The sequence below is a fragment of the Mesocricetus auratus genome, unplaced genomic scaffold, assembly GCF_017639785.1.
Source record: "Mesocricetus auratus isolate SY011 unplaced genomic scaffold, BCM_Maur_2.0 Super-Scaffold_100676, whole genome shotgun sequence".
NCBI lineage: Eukaryota > Metazoa > Chordata > Mammalia > Rodentia > Cricetidae > Mesocricetus > Mesocricetus auratus.
Genome location: NW_024429266.1, coordinates 20,302,454 through 20,319,378, shown reverse-complemented (window position 1 = coordinate 20,319,378; position 16,925 = coordinate 20,302,454). Strand labels below are relative to the sequence as shown.

Genomic DNA, 16,925 nt, shown 5'->3' with positions numbered 1-16,925 from the left:
TATGAAAAAGCTAACAGGACATATATGTGCTAAAGATATCCGTGTGTGTCTGTGTGTGCACTGTGGGTAGAGGCAGTTTCTCACAGACCTGACAACCTGAGTTCAGTCCCTAGGCCCCTCAAAGTGACTGGAGAGAACCAGCTCCCGAGAGTTAGCCTACCACCCCCTGACACACACCTGCATTGTATATACATAAGAAAATTCAAAACTTAGGAAAACATAAAGGACTAGGGAAGGACCAGTGAGATAGTGCTTCATGTGTGAGCCTGGTGTGCGAGCCTGGCAATCTGAGTTTGACCCCAGAACCCTCATATAGGTAGAAGGAGAGAACCAACTGCTCAGAGCTGTTGGCTGACTTTTCCACACATGCACTGCAGCACACACTTCTACACTGCATCATACACACATACGTAATGATTTTTTCATTTTGTTTTGTTTCTCAAGACAGGGGTTCTCTGTGTAACAGCCCTGGCTGTCCTGGAACTCTCTCTGTAGACCAGGCTGGCCTCAAACTCACAGAGATCCACCCGCCTCTGCCTCCTAAGTGCTGGTATTAAACGCATGCACCACCACCACCCGGCTATGATTTGTGATTTTTTTTTTTTTAAGGGAGACTGGTCAGCGATAGTGTGCTTTCCTAGAATGCCCAAGGCTCTAGGTTCAATCTCTTATACTGCACAAAGTAAAAATAAAAAGTCCATAGCATAGTTCTGTCATAGAAAAAAAAATGAAATCAATTTGAAACACTTCTGTCTGCCCATACCATTGTTTAAGTAGTACTTGATGAATGGAAAGACTTCCTAACTTTGTTCATTATTTACAAGCTGAGTTTCCTCTCACTTCCTGAAAATTGTGCCTTTTACGATTCCTAGGGACCATGGGATCATCCGAACTCTGGATTTACCCATCTATGTCACAAGAGTGAAGGGCAACAATGTGTATTGCCTAGACAGGGAATGTCGTCCTCGAGTACTCACCATTGATCCCACTGAGTTCAAATTCAAGTTGGCCCTGATCAACAGAAAGTATGATGAGGTATGAAGCAAGGAAACTTAACAGCATGTGTTAAGAGGCCATGCTCCTTTTTCCTTATAAGCAGTCTCTGTTTCCTGCCTCCCAAACCAAATGTGTAGGTACTGCACATGGTGAGGAACGCCAAACTAGTGGGCCAGTCAATCATTGCTTATCTCCAGAAGAAGGGTTATCCTGAAGTGGCCCTGCATTTCGTAAAGGATGAGAAAACTCGCTTCAGCCTAGCTCTGGAGTGCGGAAACATTGAGGTGAGAGGAATATGATCATGTGTCCCAGATCGCTGTAGAGACAGGGAGAAGCTTAATAGAGTGCTAGGCATGAAACCGGTCTCCAGAAGTGTTATCCTGGGCTTGTGTCTTAGCCAGAGTGGAATTTAGGATGTTTTTAGGTAAATTGAGCCATTTTCCTGTTGTTTCTGCTTCTTCTGTCTCTTCCTCTGCCACAGTATTCACACCTTTGACTATTTTCTTTCTTTTTTTTAAATTTTTTTTTGGGGGGGAGTCAAACTTGAAGCAAGCTTTAAATACTGGCCAGGAGGATGAACTCTGGCCAGTCCACTCCTGGGCCTCTTGTTACTATTTTTCAAACTAAATTTAAGAATGTCTAAGCTGGGCAGTGGTAGTAAACACCTTTTGATCCCTGCACTTGGGAGGCAGGGGCAGGTGGATCTCCAAGTTCGAGGCCAACCTGGTCTACAGAGAGAGTTCCTGGACAGCCAGGACTGAAACACAGCAGGAATCCTGTCTGCAAAAACAATGAAAAAAAAAAGGAAAAAAGTTTCTAGCATAGAAGTAAGTTAGTAAGAAATCCAAAGGATCTGCTTCTTTTCCTTGATGCTTGACATTCGTTGCTGGATGAAGTCCTTAGGAAATGTTGGGGTCCAGAGGGCACAGGCATTGTTTCAAGGAGGAAAGGGTTAGGAAAGCTGCTTTCCTAGTTATGTACTTCATTCTTCTCTGCCTTTCCAATAGCTCCTATGGAGCTTCAGAACTAGTAGATAGGAAGTAAGATAGCATAAGTAAGGACTGTCTGTGGAGTCTGTCGCTGATAGGTGATTGTACTGTACCATTAGATTTTGTAAGAACACTATGGTGTGAGTCTTCATCTATGGGCCCAATCATATTGTGCATAGAATTCTTGATAGAAATAGAGTGGAAGTAGTGATTGCAAGTAGAGACAATTTCTTGGGAAGGTTTAGACACAAACGTTCTGATGGACTCCCCTGGTTTTGAGTCAGAGTGCCGACACTGAACACTGGCTTGGGAATTCTTTAGATTGCTCTAGAAGCAGCCAAAGCCCTGGATGACAAGAACTGCTGGGAGAAACTGGGAGAAGTGGCTCTGCTCCAGGGTAATCACCAGATTGTAGAAATGTGCTATCAGCGAACCAAAAACTTTGACAAACTTTCCTTCCTGTACCTGATTACTGGCAACCTAGAGAAGCTTCGCAAGATGATGAAGATTGGTGAGTTCCCTAAAACTAAGGTTGGGAAATGTGGACCTTTTGGGGAGGAGGAGGGTAAATGGAGGAGAGAGAGCTCTAGAGAGAAGGCTTCAGTTGGTTTCTCATTGGCTTTTTGCAGCTGAGATCCGAAAGGACATGAGTGGCCATTATCAGAATGCCCTGTACCTGGGTGATGTGTCAGAGAGAGTGCGAATCCTTAAGAACTGTGGACAGAGTAAGTATCTATCCAGGACTCACCAACTGCTTTACGATCTTTGCTATAGTTTTTGGGAAATTGTTCTTCTTTCTTATACATTTTGTGTGTGTATATGAAAAGTGATACTATGTTTTGTTTTGGTTTTTTTTCTTTTTTCTTTTTTTGGTTTTTTGAGACAGGGTTTCTCTGTATGGTTTTGGAGGCTGTCCTGGAACTCGCTCGGAATACCAGGCTTCGTCTCAAACTCACAGAGATCCGCGTGCCTCTGCCTCCAGAGTGCTGGGATTAAAGGCGTGCGCCACCAACTCACTCTCTCTCTCTCTCTCTCTCTCTCTCTCTCTCTCTCTCTCTCTCTCTCTCTCTCTCTCTCTCTCTCCCTCTCCCTCTCTCTCTCTCTCTCCCTCTCCCTCTCCCTCTCCCTCTCCCTCTCCCTCTCTCCCTCTCCCTCTCCCTCTCTCCCTCTCTCCCTCTCTCCCTCTCCAGGGTGTCTGTGTAGCTTTGGAGCCTGTCCTGAATCTCTGTAGACCAGGATCGCCTTGAACTCACAGAGAACAGCTTGCCTATGTCTCCTGAGTGCTGGGATTAAAGGAGTTTGACACCATTACCCAGCTGATACTATGTTTAAAATTTTTCTTCTAAACCAAATGGTGGTGGAGTCAGGCTAGGAGTCCTGGGCTTCCTTAACGTCCATTGTAGACATTAGACTCGTGCAGTTTGCAGGACTTGATTTGTTGTTACTGTTGTTTTGTTGACAACTCACTGTATACCAAATATTACGCTAGAATTTGAGATATATTAAAGAACAAGTTATAGGAATAGTGATTCCCATCTAATCCTAGCACTCAGGAGGTTGGGGCAAGATGATTTCCATGAGTTTAAGGCCATCCTGGGCTAAGAGTGAGACTCAAAAAACAAGGGCCTAGAGAGGTGGCTCAGCTGTTAAGAGCATTTGTTGCTCTTGCAGAGGAGTTCAGTTCCCTGTGTGGAGGCTCACAACTCTACTTACTTTCAGTTCCAGGGGATCCAATGCCTTCTGACTTCTGTGGGTACCAAACATACTCATGATGTACATACATACATGCAGGCAAATCACACACCTTTATAATAACTCAGCCAGGCATTGGTGGCACACACCTTTAATCCCAGCAGCACTCAGGAGGCAAAGGCAGGCAGATCTCTGAGTTCGAGGCCAGCCTGGTCTACAGAGCAAGTGCCAGAATAGGTTCCAAAGCTACACAGAGAAACCCTGTCTTGAAAAACAAAACAAAAATATATATGTGTATGCATATATATAATAACTGTTATAATTTAACTAGTAGATGTAGATATAGGCTGTGTTAGAGGGAAATCAGGGATAAGTTCAAGGTTGTTATTTGCATTGATGAAAAGCAATGAACTAATTAGCTTTGTAGGAAATTATCACCGTGTGTGGTGGCGCACTCCTTTAATCCCAGCACTCGGGAGGCAGAGGCAGGTGGATTTCTGTGAGTTAAAGACCAAGCCTGGTCTGCAAAGTGAGTTCTAGGAAAGGCTCCAAAGCTACAGAGAAACCCCGTCTCAAAAAACCAACAAACAGGGCTGGAGAGATGGCTCAGAGGTTAAGAGCACTGACTGCTCTTCTAGAGGTCATGAGTTCAATACCCAGCAACCACATGGTGGCTCACAACCATTTGTAATGAGATCTGGTGCCCTCTTCTGATGTGTACATTGAGGCAGGGTATTATATTCATAATAAATAAATAAAATAAAAAATGTTTTCTTAAAAAAAAACAAAAATTAGAAAGAGATGTGCTGTGGCAGCACATACCTAGCCCGTCCCCCCCCCCAAAAAAAATTACCTTAAAATTTCGTATAAAGATAAATACTCCTAAATGAAATCCAAATTTTGAAATGCTCCAAAATCCAAAGAATATATAACCTTGGCTGGTCTGGAACTCACTAGCTAAAATCCAACTTCTTTAATGTCAATACAATGCTTGAAAATTTCTGAATTTAGCTGGGCAGTGGGGGGTGCATACCTTTAATTCCAGTTCTCAGGAAGAAGAGGCATGCAGATCTCTGTGAGTTCCAGGCCAGCCTAGTCTTCAAAGTGAGTTCCAGGGCCGCTAGAGCAGTTACACGGAGAAACCCTGTCTTGAAAAATCAAACAAAAAAGAAATTTCTTTTTTTTTTTAATTTCATATGCTTTTGTGTTTTGCCTGCATGTATGTAAGTGAGAAGGTGTAGGACCGCCTGAACCTGGAGTTTACAGACAGTTGTGAGCTACCATGTGGGTGCTGAACACAGATCCTTTAGAAGAGCAGCCAGTGCTCTTAACCGCTGAACCATCTCTCCAGCCCCCCAAAAAGAAATTTCTAAATTTAGATCTTATATTTTCTCAAAATTTTTATTACATTTACTAATTTTGTGTGTGTGTGTGCGCGCGCGTGCATGTGTTAAAGGACAGCTTATAGGAGTTGGTTCTCTTTTCACATATTGTACTTTGTACTTCTGGGATTGAACTTAGACTGCCAGAGCCTTATCTATTGAGCCATCTTGAGGGTGGAGATTCCCATTTCCAGATAAGGATACTCCTCCTGTAATTTCTATACAAATATTACAAAACCTCAAAATCTCTAAAAGACAGGGTCTCACAATGAAGTCCTGGCTGTCCAGAAGCCCGCTGGATAAGTCAGGTTCTTAGTTGCCCTTTGGCCTTTGCTTTTAGCTCCTCAAGTTTCTTCTCTTTTTGTTTCTGTTTGAAAACCATACTTTTTCATCCACGTTTTTACATGCTTCTTGGGCTGTTCCACCACACTTGTGGTGTCTGTTGTCCCTTTCCAAGTTGTATTTTAAAACAAGTGGGGGGACCACCTCCCAGCATAGCCTCCATGTGTGTGCTGTGAGACTCCCACATGAACATGTGTACACAATAAACATACAAAATAATTAATAAAACAAACATCCCCTCACATTTAGAGTATGGCTGGCTTAGGTTTGGTTCAGTATGTCTGCTAAAGCTGCATTCAAAATGTTGTCCAGGCCTACAGACTTATAAAGACCCAACAGAAGAAGAATGCATTTCCACACTCATTTGTATGGGTGTGGCCATTAGTTGGGTCTTTGCTCCTTTTGAGACAGTGTCATCTTTCCATGTTACTTTCTCCATCACAAAGTTTACAACATGGCACCTGGTTTCCCTCAGGACAGGTTAACCAGATGACACCCAAAATAGAATCCACAATTGTTATAACCTTGGGTGTGACATTTCATCACTTTTGGCATGTTCTTTCCATTAGAAGCTAGTTACCAACTTCAGCTTACAGTTATGGTTTCCATTAGAAGCTAGTTACCAACTTCAGCTTACAGTTATGGTTTCCATTAGAAGCTAGTTACCAACTTCAGCTTACAGTTATGGTTTCCATTAGAAGCTAGTTACCAACTTCAGCTTACAGTTATGGTTTCCATTAGAAGCTAGTTACCAACTTCAGCTTACAGTTATGGTTGGTTATTATGGAAGCATTTGGATATTAGGAGATAGGGATCACCCCCTCCCTCAAGAGTCTACCAAAATAACATTCTCTTGGAAATGTACTTATACCACAAAACCTGCTCTTCCTTTAGAATCTCTGGCCTATCTCACAGCTGCTACACATGGTTTAGATGAAGAAGCTGAGAGTCTGAAGGAAACGTTTGACCCTGAGAAGGAGACAGTGAGTATTTTCATATGTGTCTCTGATAACAGGACTCATTCTCATCTTTTGACCATTTGAAACCATAAATCTGGGAGCTGGAGAGATGGCTCAGAATACTGACTGCTCTTCCAGGGGTCCTGAGTTCAATTCCCAGCAACCATATGGTGGCTCACAACCATCTACAATTCAATCTGGTGCCCTCTTCTGGCATGTAGACAGAATACTGTATATGTAATAAATAAATAAATCTTTTTTTAAAAAAAAGGTTGTTGTTTAAAAAAAAAGCTTACAAAAAATTAAAATAAAACCATAAATTTTACTCTCCCAGCAAATTACAGAGTCTAGAGGAAGCAGTGTAACCTTTTCTGTATGATGCTGTTGAGAGCTTAAGAGCTGTTCGTGTTTAATATCTTTATTATTCCACCTCTCAGATCCCAGACATCGATCCTAATGCCAAGCTGCTCCAGCCACCTGCACCTATCATGCCACTGGATACCAACTGGCCCTTATTGACTGTGTCCAAAGGGTTCTTTGAAGGTTCCATTGCCAGCAAGGGTAAGTGCTCACTTCTCCTATAGCACCCTATAGGACATTGCTTGCCTAGTGTGTATGAAACTCTGGTTCAATCCCTACCGTTGTGCACCACCAGCTAGGGATGCTGAGATAAAAGAATCAAAAATTCAAGGTCATCCTTTGGCTACATAGTCAGTTATAGGACAGCCGGGACTACATGAGACCATGTCTTAGAAACAAACAGAAAACAGTTTTAGAAAGTACCAGTAAGTAACTGTTTTATCTGTTTTTTTCTTCTGTGTGAAATCTCACAGAGCACTGAAATGCTAGCCAGGGCTAGGATGTAGTCTCACACACTGAGGAAAGGCTTTTTGAGATCACTAGAGAGAATTTGAGCCAGGTGTGCCACATACCTGTAACCTCAGCCATTCAGAAATTGAAGCAGGAGGAACAAACGTTCAAAGCCAGCCTCATAGATTATGTAACTAGTATAAGATCAGGTTGGGTCACATGAAACCCTTTCTCAACTCTGTAGTCCCCCCACTCCACCCCCCAAAACAAAGGAATTTAGAAATTAAGTAGGAGGGTGCCTGTGCTGTCCCTGACATCTGTAAACACTTTGGTGTGTTTCTCTAGTTCGCCGTATATAAGGTGATCTCCACTCACTGTTTTCCTGTTCATCATGTGCTGTGTTTGTATCTGTGGACAACCACTCCAACAACTCCTTACTGCCATCCTCCTGTTTGCTTGGACATTTCCACTACGTCACCTTTATGTATGATCCTAAGCAGAGCCAGGAGTTGGTGGTGCACGTCTTTAATCCCAGCACTCGGGAGACAGGCAGGCGGATCTCTGTGAGTTTGAGGCCAGGCTGGTCTACAGATCCAGTTCCAGGACAGCCTCCAAAACAATACAGAGAAACCCTGTGTCGAAAAACCAAAAAAAAAAAAAAAAAAAAAAAAGATCCTAAGCAGACTTTGGGCATTTTGTGTATGGCCCTGTTCTTTGAACCCAGGACATCATGCATACTAGACAAGCTCTCTACCGTTCAACTGTAGCTATCACCACCACTCCCCCAAAACACAACTTCTGATTATGGCTTCTATTTCCTCTCTTTGTGGAACCTGTTGCAAGTTAGCATAACATATGTACAACAAAATCAATAACTCATAATATATGGGTGGGGACTTCAGAGATGGTTCAGTCAGTAAAGTACCTGCCATGCAAACATGAGGGCCTGAGTTTGGATTCCCAGCACTAGAATTGCAGACACTACATGGATAGACCAGAGTGGGACAGAATCTTGGCAATTATTGTTGGGTTTTATTGGGGGTATTTTTGTTGTTTTGAGACTTAACACCATAAAACATGTTTACTGACATTCAGAGTTAGCACTTCCTAAGTGGACGGCACATATTCATTCCTGAGGATACAGCCCTGAGCAGATGCCTTTGGAAGCATGCCCCTTGCCTGTAGAGATCGGACTTGCTAGTCTCTAACCATCTCCCTTTTGTCCTTCCTTTGGTAGGGAAGGGAGGAGCATTGGCTGCTGACATTGACATTGACACTGTTGGTACAGAAGGCTGGGGAGAAGATGCGGAATTGCAGCTAGATGAAGGTAAGAATGCTATTTTAGGACTCTTCTGAGATGATAGGCTCTATAGATGGACGCTACTGTGGAGCAGTCTATAAGCTTCTAACTCATGGAGCCAATAAGATTGGCTCCTAATATTTTGCTTTTTTTCTGAGTATGCTACCACCCAAATCTCTTTTGATCCTGGACTTTCCTTACAGATGGGTTTGTGGAGGCTCCAGAAGGTTTGGGAGAGGATGCTCTTGGCAAGGGACAAGAAGAAGGAGGTGGCTGGGATGTAGAAGAAGATCTGGAGCTCCCACCTGAGCTGGTAAGTGAAGCTCCTCCCCTTTTCACCCTGTAAAACTGGTGGTGTGTACTCTCCCTCCCTCCCTCTCTCCCTCCCTCCCTCTCTCCCTCTCTCCCTCTCTCTCTCTCTCTCTCCCCTCTCTCTCTCTCTCTCTCCCTCTCTCTCTCTCTCTCTCTCTCTCTCTCTCTCTCTCTCTCTCTCTCTCTCCCTCCCTCTCTCTCTCTCTCTCTCTCTCTCTCTCTCTCTCTCTCTCTCTCTCTCTCTCTCTCTCTCTCTCTCTCTCTCTCTCCCTCTCTCTCTCTCTCTCCCTCTCTCCCTCTCTCTCTCTCTCTCTCTCTCTCTCTCTCTCTCTCTCTCTCTCTCTCTCTCTCTCTCTCTCTCTCTCTCTCTCTCTCTCTCTCTCTCTCTCTCTCTCTCTCTCTCTCTCTCTCTCTCTCTCTCTCTCTCTCTCTCTCTCTCTCTCTCTCTCTCTCTCTCTCTCTCTCTCACACACACACACACACACAGCACCTCCTAATCTGATAGGTTTTGGAAGAGGAGAGCAGACGGTGGCCTTGTTTCCATTCTTATGTAGCATTAGAGAAGGGGATGCATACATAGCCTCCCTCTAATCCAATGCTTATCTTCCACATGAAAGGGGGGAAGTGTTTACAATCTGAATGGAAGCTGTTATATCATTTTTGTTTTGGTGATGTGGCTCCCTATTCTATGCAGAGGTAAGCATTTAAAATGTTGTGTCTTTTTGTCCCTGGTGTGGTGGCTCCCATAACCATCACTTCTTTCCTTGAACAGAGGTGGGCATCTAGGTGTTGTGTCCTGAAATCATCAGAGCACAGTACCTGGATAACTGTTTTAAATGTTGGGATGCGGGGCCTGCAAACATAGCTGAGTTGATAGGGTACTTGCCTGGCATGCACAAAGCCTTTCCTTTGATCCCCACAATACATAAATCTGGCACAGGGGTAGAGGAGGGAGGATTCAGTCCTTGCTACATGGGGAGTTTGAAGCTTTGTCAGACTGTTTAAACAAACAAAGCCTTAATTTTTCTTCTCCTAGGATGTACCTACTGGGGTTGCCGGTGGTGCTGAAGATGGGTTCTTCGTGCCCCCAACCAAGGGAACAAGCCCAACTCAAGTAAGCAGGGAAACACGAATACACAGGGATGAGAGCTCTGGGCCGGTTAATACTTGATTTCTGTGGGGAAAAAAAAAATGTTGACTACTTTTAACAGATACGGAGGGAAAGAAAAAGGAAATGTTTCATTTGACTTAGGTTTTCTGTTTCTTACTAGATCTGGTGCAATAACTCTCAGCTTCCAGTTGATCACATCCTGGCAGGGTCTTTTGAAACAGCCATGCGGGTAAGTCTTTACAAACCTTGGCCCTTCCTCTTGAGTGTCTAATCAGAGTCCCAGGGAGAATGGTTGACTCATCTTTTCAGCCATGTGAGAATGGTCTGACCCACAAGGGCCCAGCTGTATATTTCATGGAAATTGTTGGTCTTGCTAAAGGAACTTGCTTTACAAAGGCCTCTTATCGCTCTCCATTTGGTCTGTGCTTGCGTTTGCCAGTGAGTGTTTAAGATGCATCTTCAGCCGTTTCCACTGCTTGTAGCCTGCTTTCTGGCTTATGTTAGTACAATCAGCACCTGTTCCTGCACAGATGTGTATTTCACACACTGTAAATGTTATGATGACATTAACAACTGTAACAACCATCAGTGTTTATTTATTGTTGCTGTGCGTTATCTTAAAATACTCTATATAGATGTTTAAATGAAGTAGATCCTATAATTATCTGTATATTGGTAATGAGAAAGCAATACAGAGATGTAAAATACCTTGCCCAAGTTTGACGTAATTTTTAATTGGTAGAAAATAAATCCTCAGAGCTGGAGAGATGCCTAAGTGGTTAAGAGCACTCACTGGCTGCTCTTTAAAAGGTCCTGAGTTCAATTCCCAGCAACCGCATGGTGGCTCAGAAACATATGTAATGAGATCTGGTGCCCTCTTCTGGCATGCAGGCAGCACAACACTGCATGCAAAATAAATAAATAAATCTTGAAAAAAAAAAAAAAAGAAAGAAAGAAAGAAAAGAAATCCTCCAGCATTCTAGAGGCAGAAGTAGGTGAATCTCTGAATTGAGGCCAGCCTGGTGTGCAAGGTGAGTTCCAGGGCAGCCAGGGCAACACAGAGAAACCTTACCCTGAAAAGCCAAAAAAGAAAGAAAACAAATCCTTATGTTTCTTTTTTGTTCTCTTTTGTTTAGCTTCTTCATGACCAGGTGGGAGTAACCCAGTTTGGCCCCTATAAGCAACTGTTCCTCCAGACGTATGCTCGAGGCCGCACCGCCTATCAAGCATTGCCCTGCTTGCCATCCATGTATAGCTACCCTAATCGCAACTGGTAAGTCCCCTTGCTCCTTGCTGCCTGTTCCAGGTTGAAGTAGACACTTCAGATGGTAACCACAGTGACATGGAATTGCCCTGAACCTCAGGTTTCCAGAAAAAAATCTGTGGCTTGTTACTTTGGAGTTTGGTTTATACCATCTGCCATCCTGTTCCCAACTGCTTTCACAGTAGGGTGTTGGTGATCGTGTTTGCTAGGAACAGAGCATGACTTGACTATCCTATTTTCTTCATAATTTTCCATTTCCAGGAAGGATGCAGGGCTAAAGAATGGTGTGCCAGCTGTGGGCCTCAAGCTGAATGACCTGATCCAACGATTGCAGCTGTGCTACCAGCTCACCACAGTTGGCAAGTTTGAGGAAGCTGTGGAAAAATTCCGTTCCATTTTGCTCAGTGTACCTCTTCTTGTTGTGGACAATAAACAGGAGATTGCAGAGGTAGGAGGAGTCTAGCTACTTGCCCGATCGTCCAGGGCACCTCATGGTCCTGTCTGTGTCATGACTGTCTTCTGCAACCTCTCCAGGCCCAGCAGCTCATCACCATCTGCCGTGAATACATTGTGGGTTTGTGCATGGAGATAGAAAGGAAGAGGCTGCCTAAGGAGAGCCTAGACCAGCAGAAGCGCATCTGTGAGGTAAGATGTGCAGGGCCAGCACGGCAAAGACACCGTCCCCATAACCATCTACTGGAGCTCATCTCCATTTTCCCACTCTTTTTCCTCACATCAGCAGTTCTCCTATTTTAAGAGGTAGAACTAATCTCCGTCTTACAGCCAATCATGTTCGCTTTGTATTGTTTTGTTTTTTATAATTGAGTACCTGTTTATAAACAGTAGGTGAACTTCAGCCTGCTTTGTGTTCCTTTCTGTCCACTAGATGGCAGCCTATTTCACACACTCAAACCTGCAGCCTGTGCATATGATCCTGGTGCTCCGGACAGCCCTCAACCTTTTCTTCAAGCTCAAGAATTTCAAAACAGCTGCCACCTTTGCCCGGCGCTTGCTAGAACTTGGGCCAAAGCCTGAAGTCGCCCAACAGGTACGGGGGGAATTCCATTAGTGACTTTAGGGGGAGCAGATGAAAGGAACAGAAGCCCCAAGATCCTTGTCTCTGAAACAAAACAATAACAGTATTCAACCCCAAAAAAGCCAATAGAATGCCACATTCTGCCTACTTACTGACTTTAGAGCTTCTTTTTTCCCCTTGAAACCAAAGTAATAATTTATTCAAACATGGCATTGGGTGACATGCAAAACACTCTATACAGATGTTTAAATGGAGTAGACCCTATAATTAACTGTGTTCTTATCATGAGAAAGCAATACAGAAGTAAAATAGCTTGCCCAAGTTTGACTCTATTTTTTTTTTCTATGTAGACCTGAGTGTCCTAGAATTCACTATGTAGACCAAGCTGGCCTCCAATTCACAGAGGATCTGCCTACCTCTGTCACTGCCTTCCAAGTGCTGAGATTAAAAATATGAACTACCACACCAGGCTTGATTTAATTTTTAATTTGACATTTGTGCTGCATCTTACTGCTTCTTGGCTTTGCAGTCTAGAATAACTCCAGTGCACCTGCAGATATGCATCTGCTCTTAAGCGCCTGTGCACCTGTAGATATGCATCTGCTCTTAAGCTCCAGTGCACCTGCAGATGCACCTGCAGATATGCATCTGCTCTTAAGCGCCAGTGCACCTGCAGATATGCATCTGCTCTTAAGCTGCAGGTGACACATCTTGACCTCTTGTACTTCTCATATATAATCCATTATCTATGCCATCTAAAAACATTCTTCTTGGGCAATAGAAATCTGTTTTAACTCTTTTCTGAGGCCAAATCCTAATAATCTAATCCCTAGACTTTGTTGGAACTGTGGATTTAGAGCAATGGAGCCATGTTGGAGAAAGAGAAAAATGTCACTGTGTATCCCAAACTGGCCCTCAAAGTCCTGAATCTCCTGTCTCTGCCTCCTCCTGAGTGCTGGGATGCACCACCACACCCAGCAGCAACAGCAGTTGTTAATTTTCACATCCATCTTATCCATAGGATGGCACCTATATTCCTGTATAGTTGGTTTTGTTGTTGTGTTCTGTTGTTTGAGACTGGGTCTCAGTATGTAACTCAGGCTGGCCTGGAACTTGAGGTCCTTCTGCTCCTAAGTGATTGTAGAGTTAGACCATCATGCCCAGTATATAGTTGCATCTTGTATCAGAGAGTATTTGTGCTGCTTTCTGTCCTAAACAAAATGTTCCTTCCCCCTTCTAGACTAGAAAAATCCTGTCTGCCTGTGAGAAGAACCCTACAGATGCCTGCCAGCTCAACTATGACATGCACAACCCCTTTGACATTTGTGCTGCATCTTACCGGCCCATCTACCGTGGAAAACCAGTGGAGAAGTGTCCACTCAGTGGGGCCTGCTATTCCCCTGAGTTCAAGGGGCAGATCTGCCGAGTCACGACAGTAAGTTCTGTCCTCAAGAATGTCTCTAGGACATTGAGGGAGGGGTAGGAGACGGGGGAGGGGCATGCTGGTTGTTTTCCCTCCCTGTGTCTGCCCCAGCTCCTTGAGGCAGTGACCCTGGGGAGAGCCTGAGCTTCTGCCCTGGGTGCACTTCTCAGTACGGTCTGACAGCTTGTTGGGCCATGTAGGGAATGAGCTTTCTGGGGTTTCTGCCTTATTAGTCTCTAACTTGATCTGTTTCCCACTCCCACAGGTGACAGAGATTGGCAAAGATGTGATTGGTCTGAGGATCAGTCCTCTTCAGTTTCGCTAAGTCTCCTTCGTGTGCATGGATCGATCACATTTTATTCCTTCAGAGTCTCTAGCTCCAACCCGGCTCTCCCCTAACATTCACACTTCCGCTTGTTGACATCTGGCTCTCCCTAACCCTTCATGGCCTTTCTCTTCTATGGCAAAGGGAAATTTCCCAACTTGCCTTTCTTGCCCCTGCAGACCTCTCTCCTGAAGGTGACTGTGGTTGTGATCATAGATGGCTTTGCTTTCAGCTTGGGTCTTCCAAGGAACAAATGAAAACTTTGTGCTAGACATTTGTTTAGGGAATTCTTTCAGTTTTTATTCCTCTCTTACCCACCACCGTTGTTTCCACTCCACTAGAAAACAATGGAATTTAATAAATGCCACAAAATTCTTGACCATCTTGTGTTTTCCTTGGGCATTTAACATCGCCAGTAAGTTCCTTCCCTCTGTAGGCCCAGACACTTGCAGACTGAGAAGTCTTTTTTTTTTTTCAAAATGTGTACCATTTTTCACTGATTTGTTTTGCTGCTCTTACTAAATAAAGTAAATACTTTGTCCCTGGCTTGCCATCTGCTTCTTGGACACTTACTTTTGCGTCCCTGTTCACATCTATGCAGCTCTCTCACCAGAACAGAGTCTTTGTTCAGAATCAACTTTTAATTATTATTATCATTATATGCATTTTTAATTATTATACACTGCAAGGAGAAAATGACATGGTTTTCTTAAGAGGCATAGATCTACATTGTTGGAGAATGGTAAGAAAAGTTCTCTTGGGGCTGGAGAGATGGCTCAGTGGTTAAGAGCACTGGTTGTTCTTCCAGAGGACCCAGGTTCAATACTCAGCCTACATGGCAGCTCACAGCTGTCTGTAACTCCAGTTCAGGGGACTTGACAGTCTCACACAGACAAAACACCAGTAAAATAAAAATAAAAAGAGTTCTCTATTGCATTTTTTACTGCAGCTTTCTCTCTATTGCTAATTACAGCCAATATTTGCTGAGCACTTCTCTGTGTCCATCACTGTCCCATGATTTGACATATTCACAAAGATAGCATATAATAAACTATATATTTACAATAAGCACATAGTTGTCTTAGCTTCTTTTGCTGTGATAAAATACCCTGGCAAAAGCAACCTTAGGGGGAGAAGTGTTTGACTCCCATTTCCAGCTTACAGTCAGTCCATCCCTGCAGGAAGTGAAGGTGGCAGGGATTTGAAGCAGCTAGTCACATTCTATCCACAGTCAAGAGCAGAGAGCAATGCAGCCAAGTATTCCTCCAGTTTGAGACAGGAACTTACTTGGCTGGTCTGGAACTTGGCTGGCCCTGAACTAAAAGAACTTGAGAGGAAAAGGAGGGTTTTTTGTTTTGTTTGTTTGTTTTGTTTTGTTTTTCGAGACAGGGTTTCTCTGTGTAGCAGCTTTGGCTGTCCTGGAACTCACAGAGATCCTCCTGCCTCTGCCTCCCCAGTGCTGGGATCAAAAGCTCGCATCACCACTGCCTGGCAAGAAGGCTAACTCTTTTCAGTATCAGCACTCTTGAGGCAGAGGCAGACAGCTTTCTCTTTAAATTCAGGACCTCAGGCCCAGCAAATGCTGCTGCCCACAGTGGGCACATAATTCTAAACATTCTCTGAGGTCCTTCTACCAGGTGATTCTAGATTTTTGTCAAATTCATAGAACTATCACAATTGTCAGTAGGGTATTTCTACACTGTGTAATGGATAAGTGATATATTACTGCTTATTTTAAAAATATAAACATTCAGACCCAGTCTGGTGGCTCCATCTGTTCTATAGCACTTAGAAGGTTGAAACAAGATTGTAGGTTTAAGACCAGCTCAGGTCTTTAATCCCAGCAGTTGGGAGGCAGAGGCAAATCTGTGAATTCAAGACCAACTTGGTCCAGTCTACATAGTGAGTTCCAGATCAGCCAAGGGCTACACAGTGAAATCCTGTCTCCAAAAAAAAAAAAAAAAAAAAAAAAAAGTTGAAGACTAGAGACTGGAGCCGGGCGTTGGTGGCGCACACCTTTAATCCCAGCACTCGGGAGGCAGAGGCAGGTGGATCTCTGTGAGTTCGAGGCCAGCCTGGTCTACAAGAGCTAGTTCCAGGACAGCCTCCAAAGCCACAGAGAAACCCTGTCTTGAAAAACCAAAAAAAAAAAAAAAAAAAAAAAGAAGAAGAAGAAGACTAGAGACTGGAGAGATGGTTCAGCAGAGTACCCAGGTTCAATTCCAACCATCCATAACTTCAGTTCCAGGCGTTCCAACTCATCCATCTGATAGCCACAGGAACTGCATGCACTTGGTACACAAACCTACATACCATCAAATCATCCAACCACAAAATAATCAGTTTCTTAAGTTCAGGGTAACTCCAGGTATTTCAGGGCCTGCCTGGACTACCCTATCTCAAAAACAACAAAGTAGACTAGAGAGGTGGCTCACCGGTTAAGAGCAAGCATTGTTCTTCAAGGGGCCTAGTTCAGTTTCTGTCACCAGTAACTCCAGCTCCAGGGGAGCCAGGGGTTTGGGCCTTCATGGGCACCTGCACCCCCATGCACAACCCCACATGTAGATGCACATAAAGACACAGCTGGAGATGAGATCCACTGTAGAGCGCTGGCTCAGTACCTACAGGGTCCTGGATTTAGTTCCTAGCACTACATATATAGCACACACCTTTCTCAAAAACTAGATAGATGTAGAAATTTTGTTTAGTTATGAGAAGGTTTTGCGCATGATAGGCAACCATTCTACTACTGAGCTATCTATATCCACTGGAAAAAAGATGTGAACTTATATACCAGGTTTTTATGTGTGTGTTACTTCTTGAGACTGGTCTTGAACTGTATGGCCTTGAACATTTTGTTTTGTTTTCTCAAGACGGTTTCTTTGGCTGTTGTGGAACTCACCCCAACTCACAGAATTCCACCTGCCTCTGCCTTCCTGAATGCTGGGTTTAAAGGTGTGCGCCACCACATCCCTGTGACTTTT

At 43.8% G+C, this 16,925-nt stretch overlaps 1 protein-coding gene across 2 annotated transcripts in view; it reads left to right on the top strand.

The window, feature by feature from the left end:
• Copa (COPI coat complex subunit alpha) overlaps positions 1-14,487 on the top strand; it is a 49,284-nt gene extending 34,797 nt beyond the window's left edge. For both annotated transcript variants that reach the window (XM_040738160.1, XM_040738159.1), the window contains exons 18-33: positions 873-1,035; positions 1,134-1,280; positions 2,307-2,496; positions 2,615-2,710; positions 6,296-6,384; positions 6,798-6,921; positions 8,408-8,497; positions 8,674-8,783; positions 9,819-9,896; positions 10,054-10,122; positions 11,030-11,166; positions 11,419-11,605; positions 11,692-11,802; positions 12,044-12,205; positions 13,434-13,628; positions 13,882-14,487. In XM_040738160.1, coding sequence (XP_040594094.1) covers positions 873-1,035; positions 1,134-1,280; positions 2,307-2,496; positions 2,615-2,710; positions 6,296-6,384; positions 6,798-6,921; positions 8,408-8,497; positions 8,674-8,783; positions 9,819-9,896; positions 10,054-10,122; positions 11,030-11,166; positions 11,419-11,605; positions 11,692-11,802; positions 12,044-12,205; positions 13,434-13,628; positions 13,882-13,941 — 2,008 coding nt within the window. In that variant the 3' untranslated portion in view covers positions 13,942-14,487. The remainder of the gene's footprint in view (positions 1-872; positions 1,036-1,133; positions 1,281-2,306; positions 2,497-2,614; positions 2,711-6,295; positions 6,385-6,797; positions 6,922-8,407; positions 8,498-8,673; positions 8,784-9,818; positions 9,897-10,053; positions 10,123-11,029; positions 11,167-11,418; positions 11,606-11,691; positions 11,803-12,043; positions 12,206-13,433; positions 13,629-13,881) is intronic.
• Positions 14,488-16,925: the final 2,438 nt, after the last annotated feature.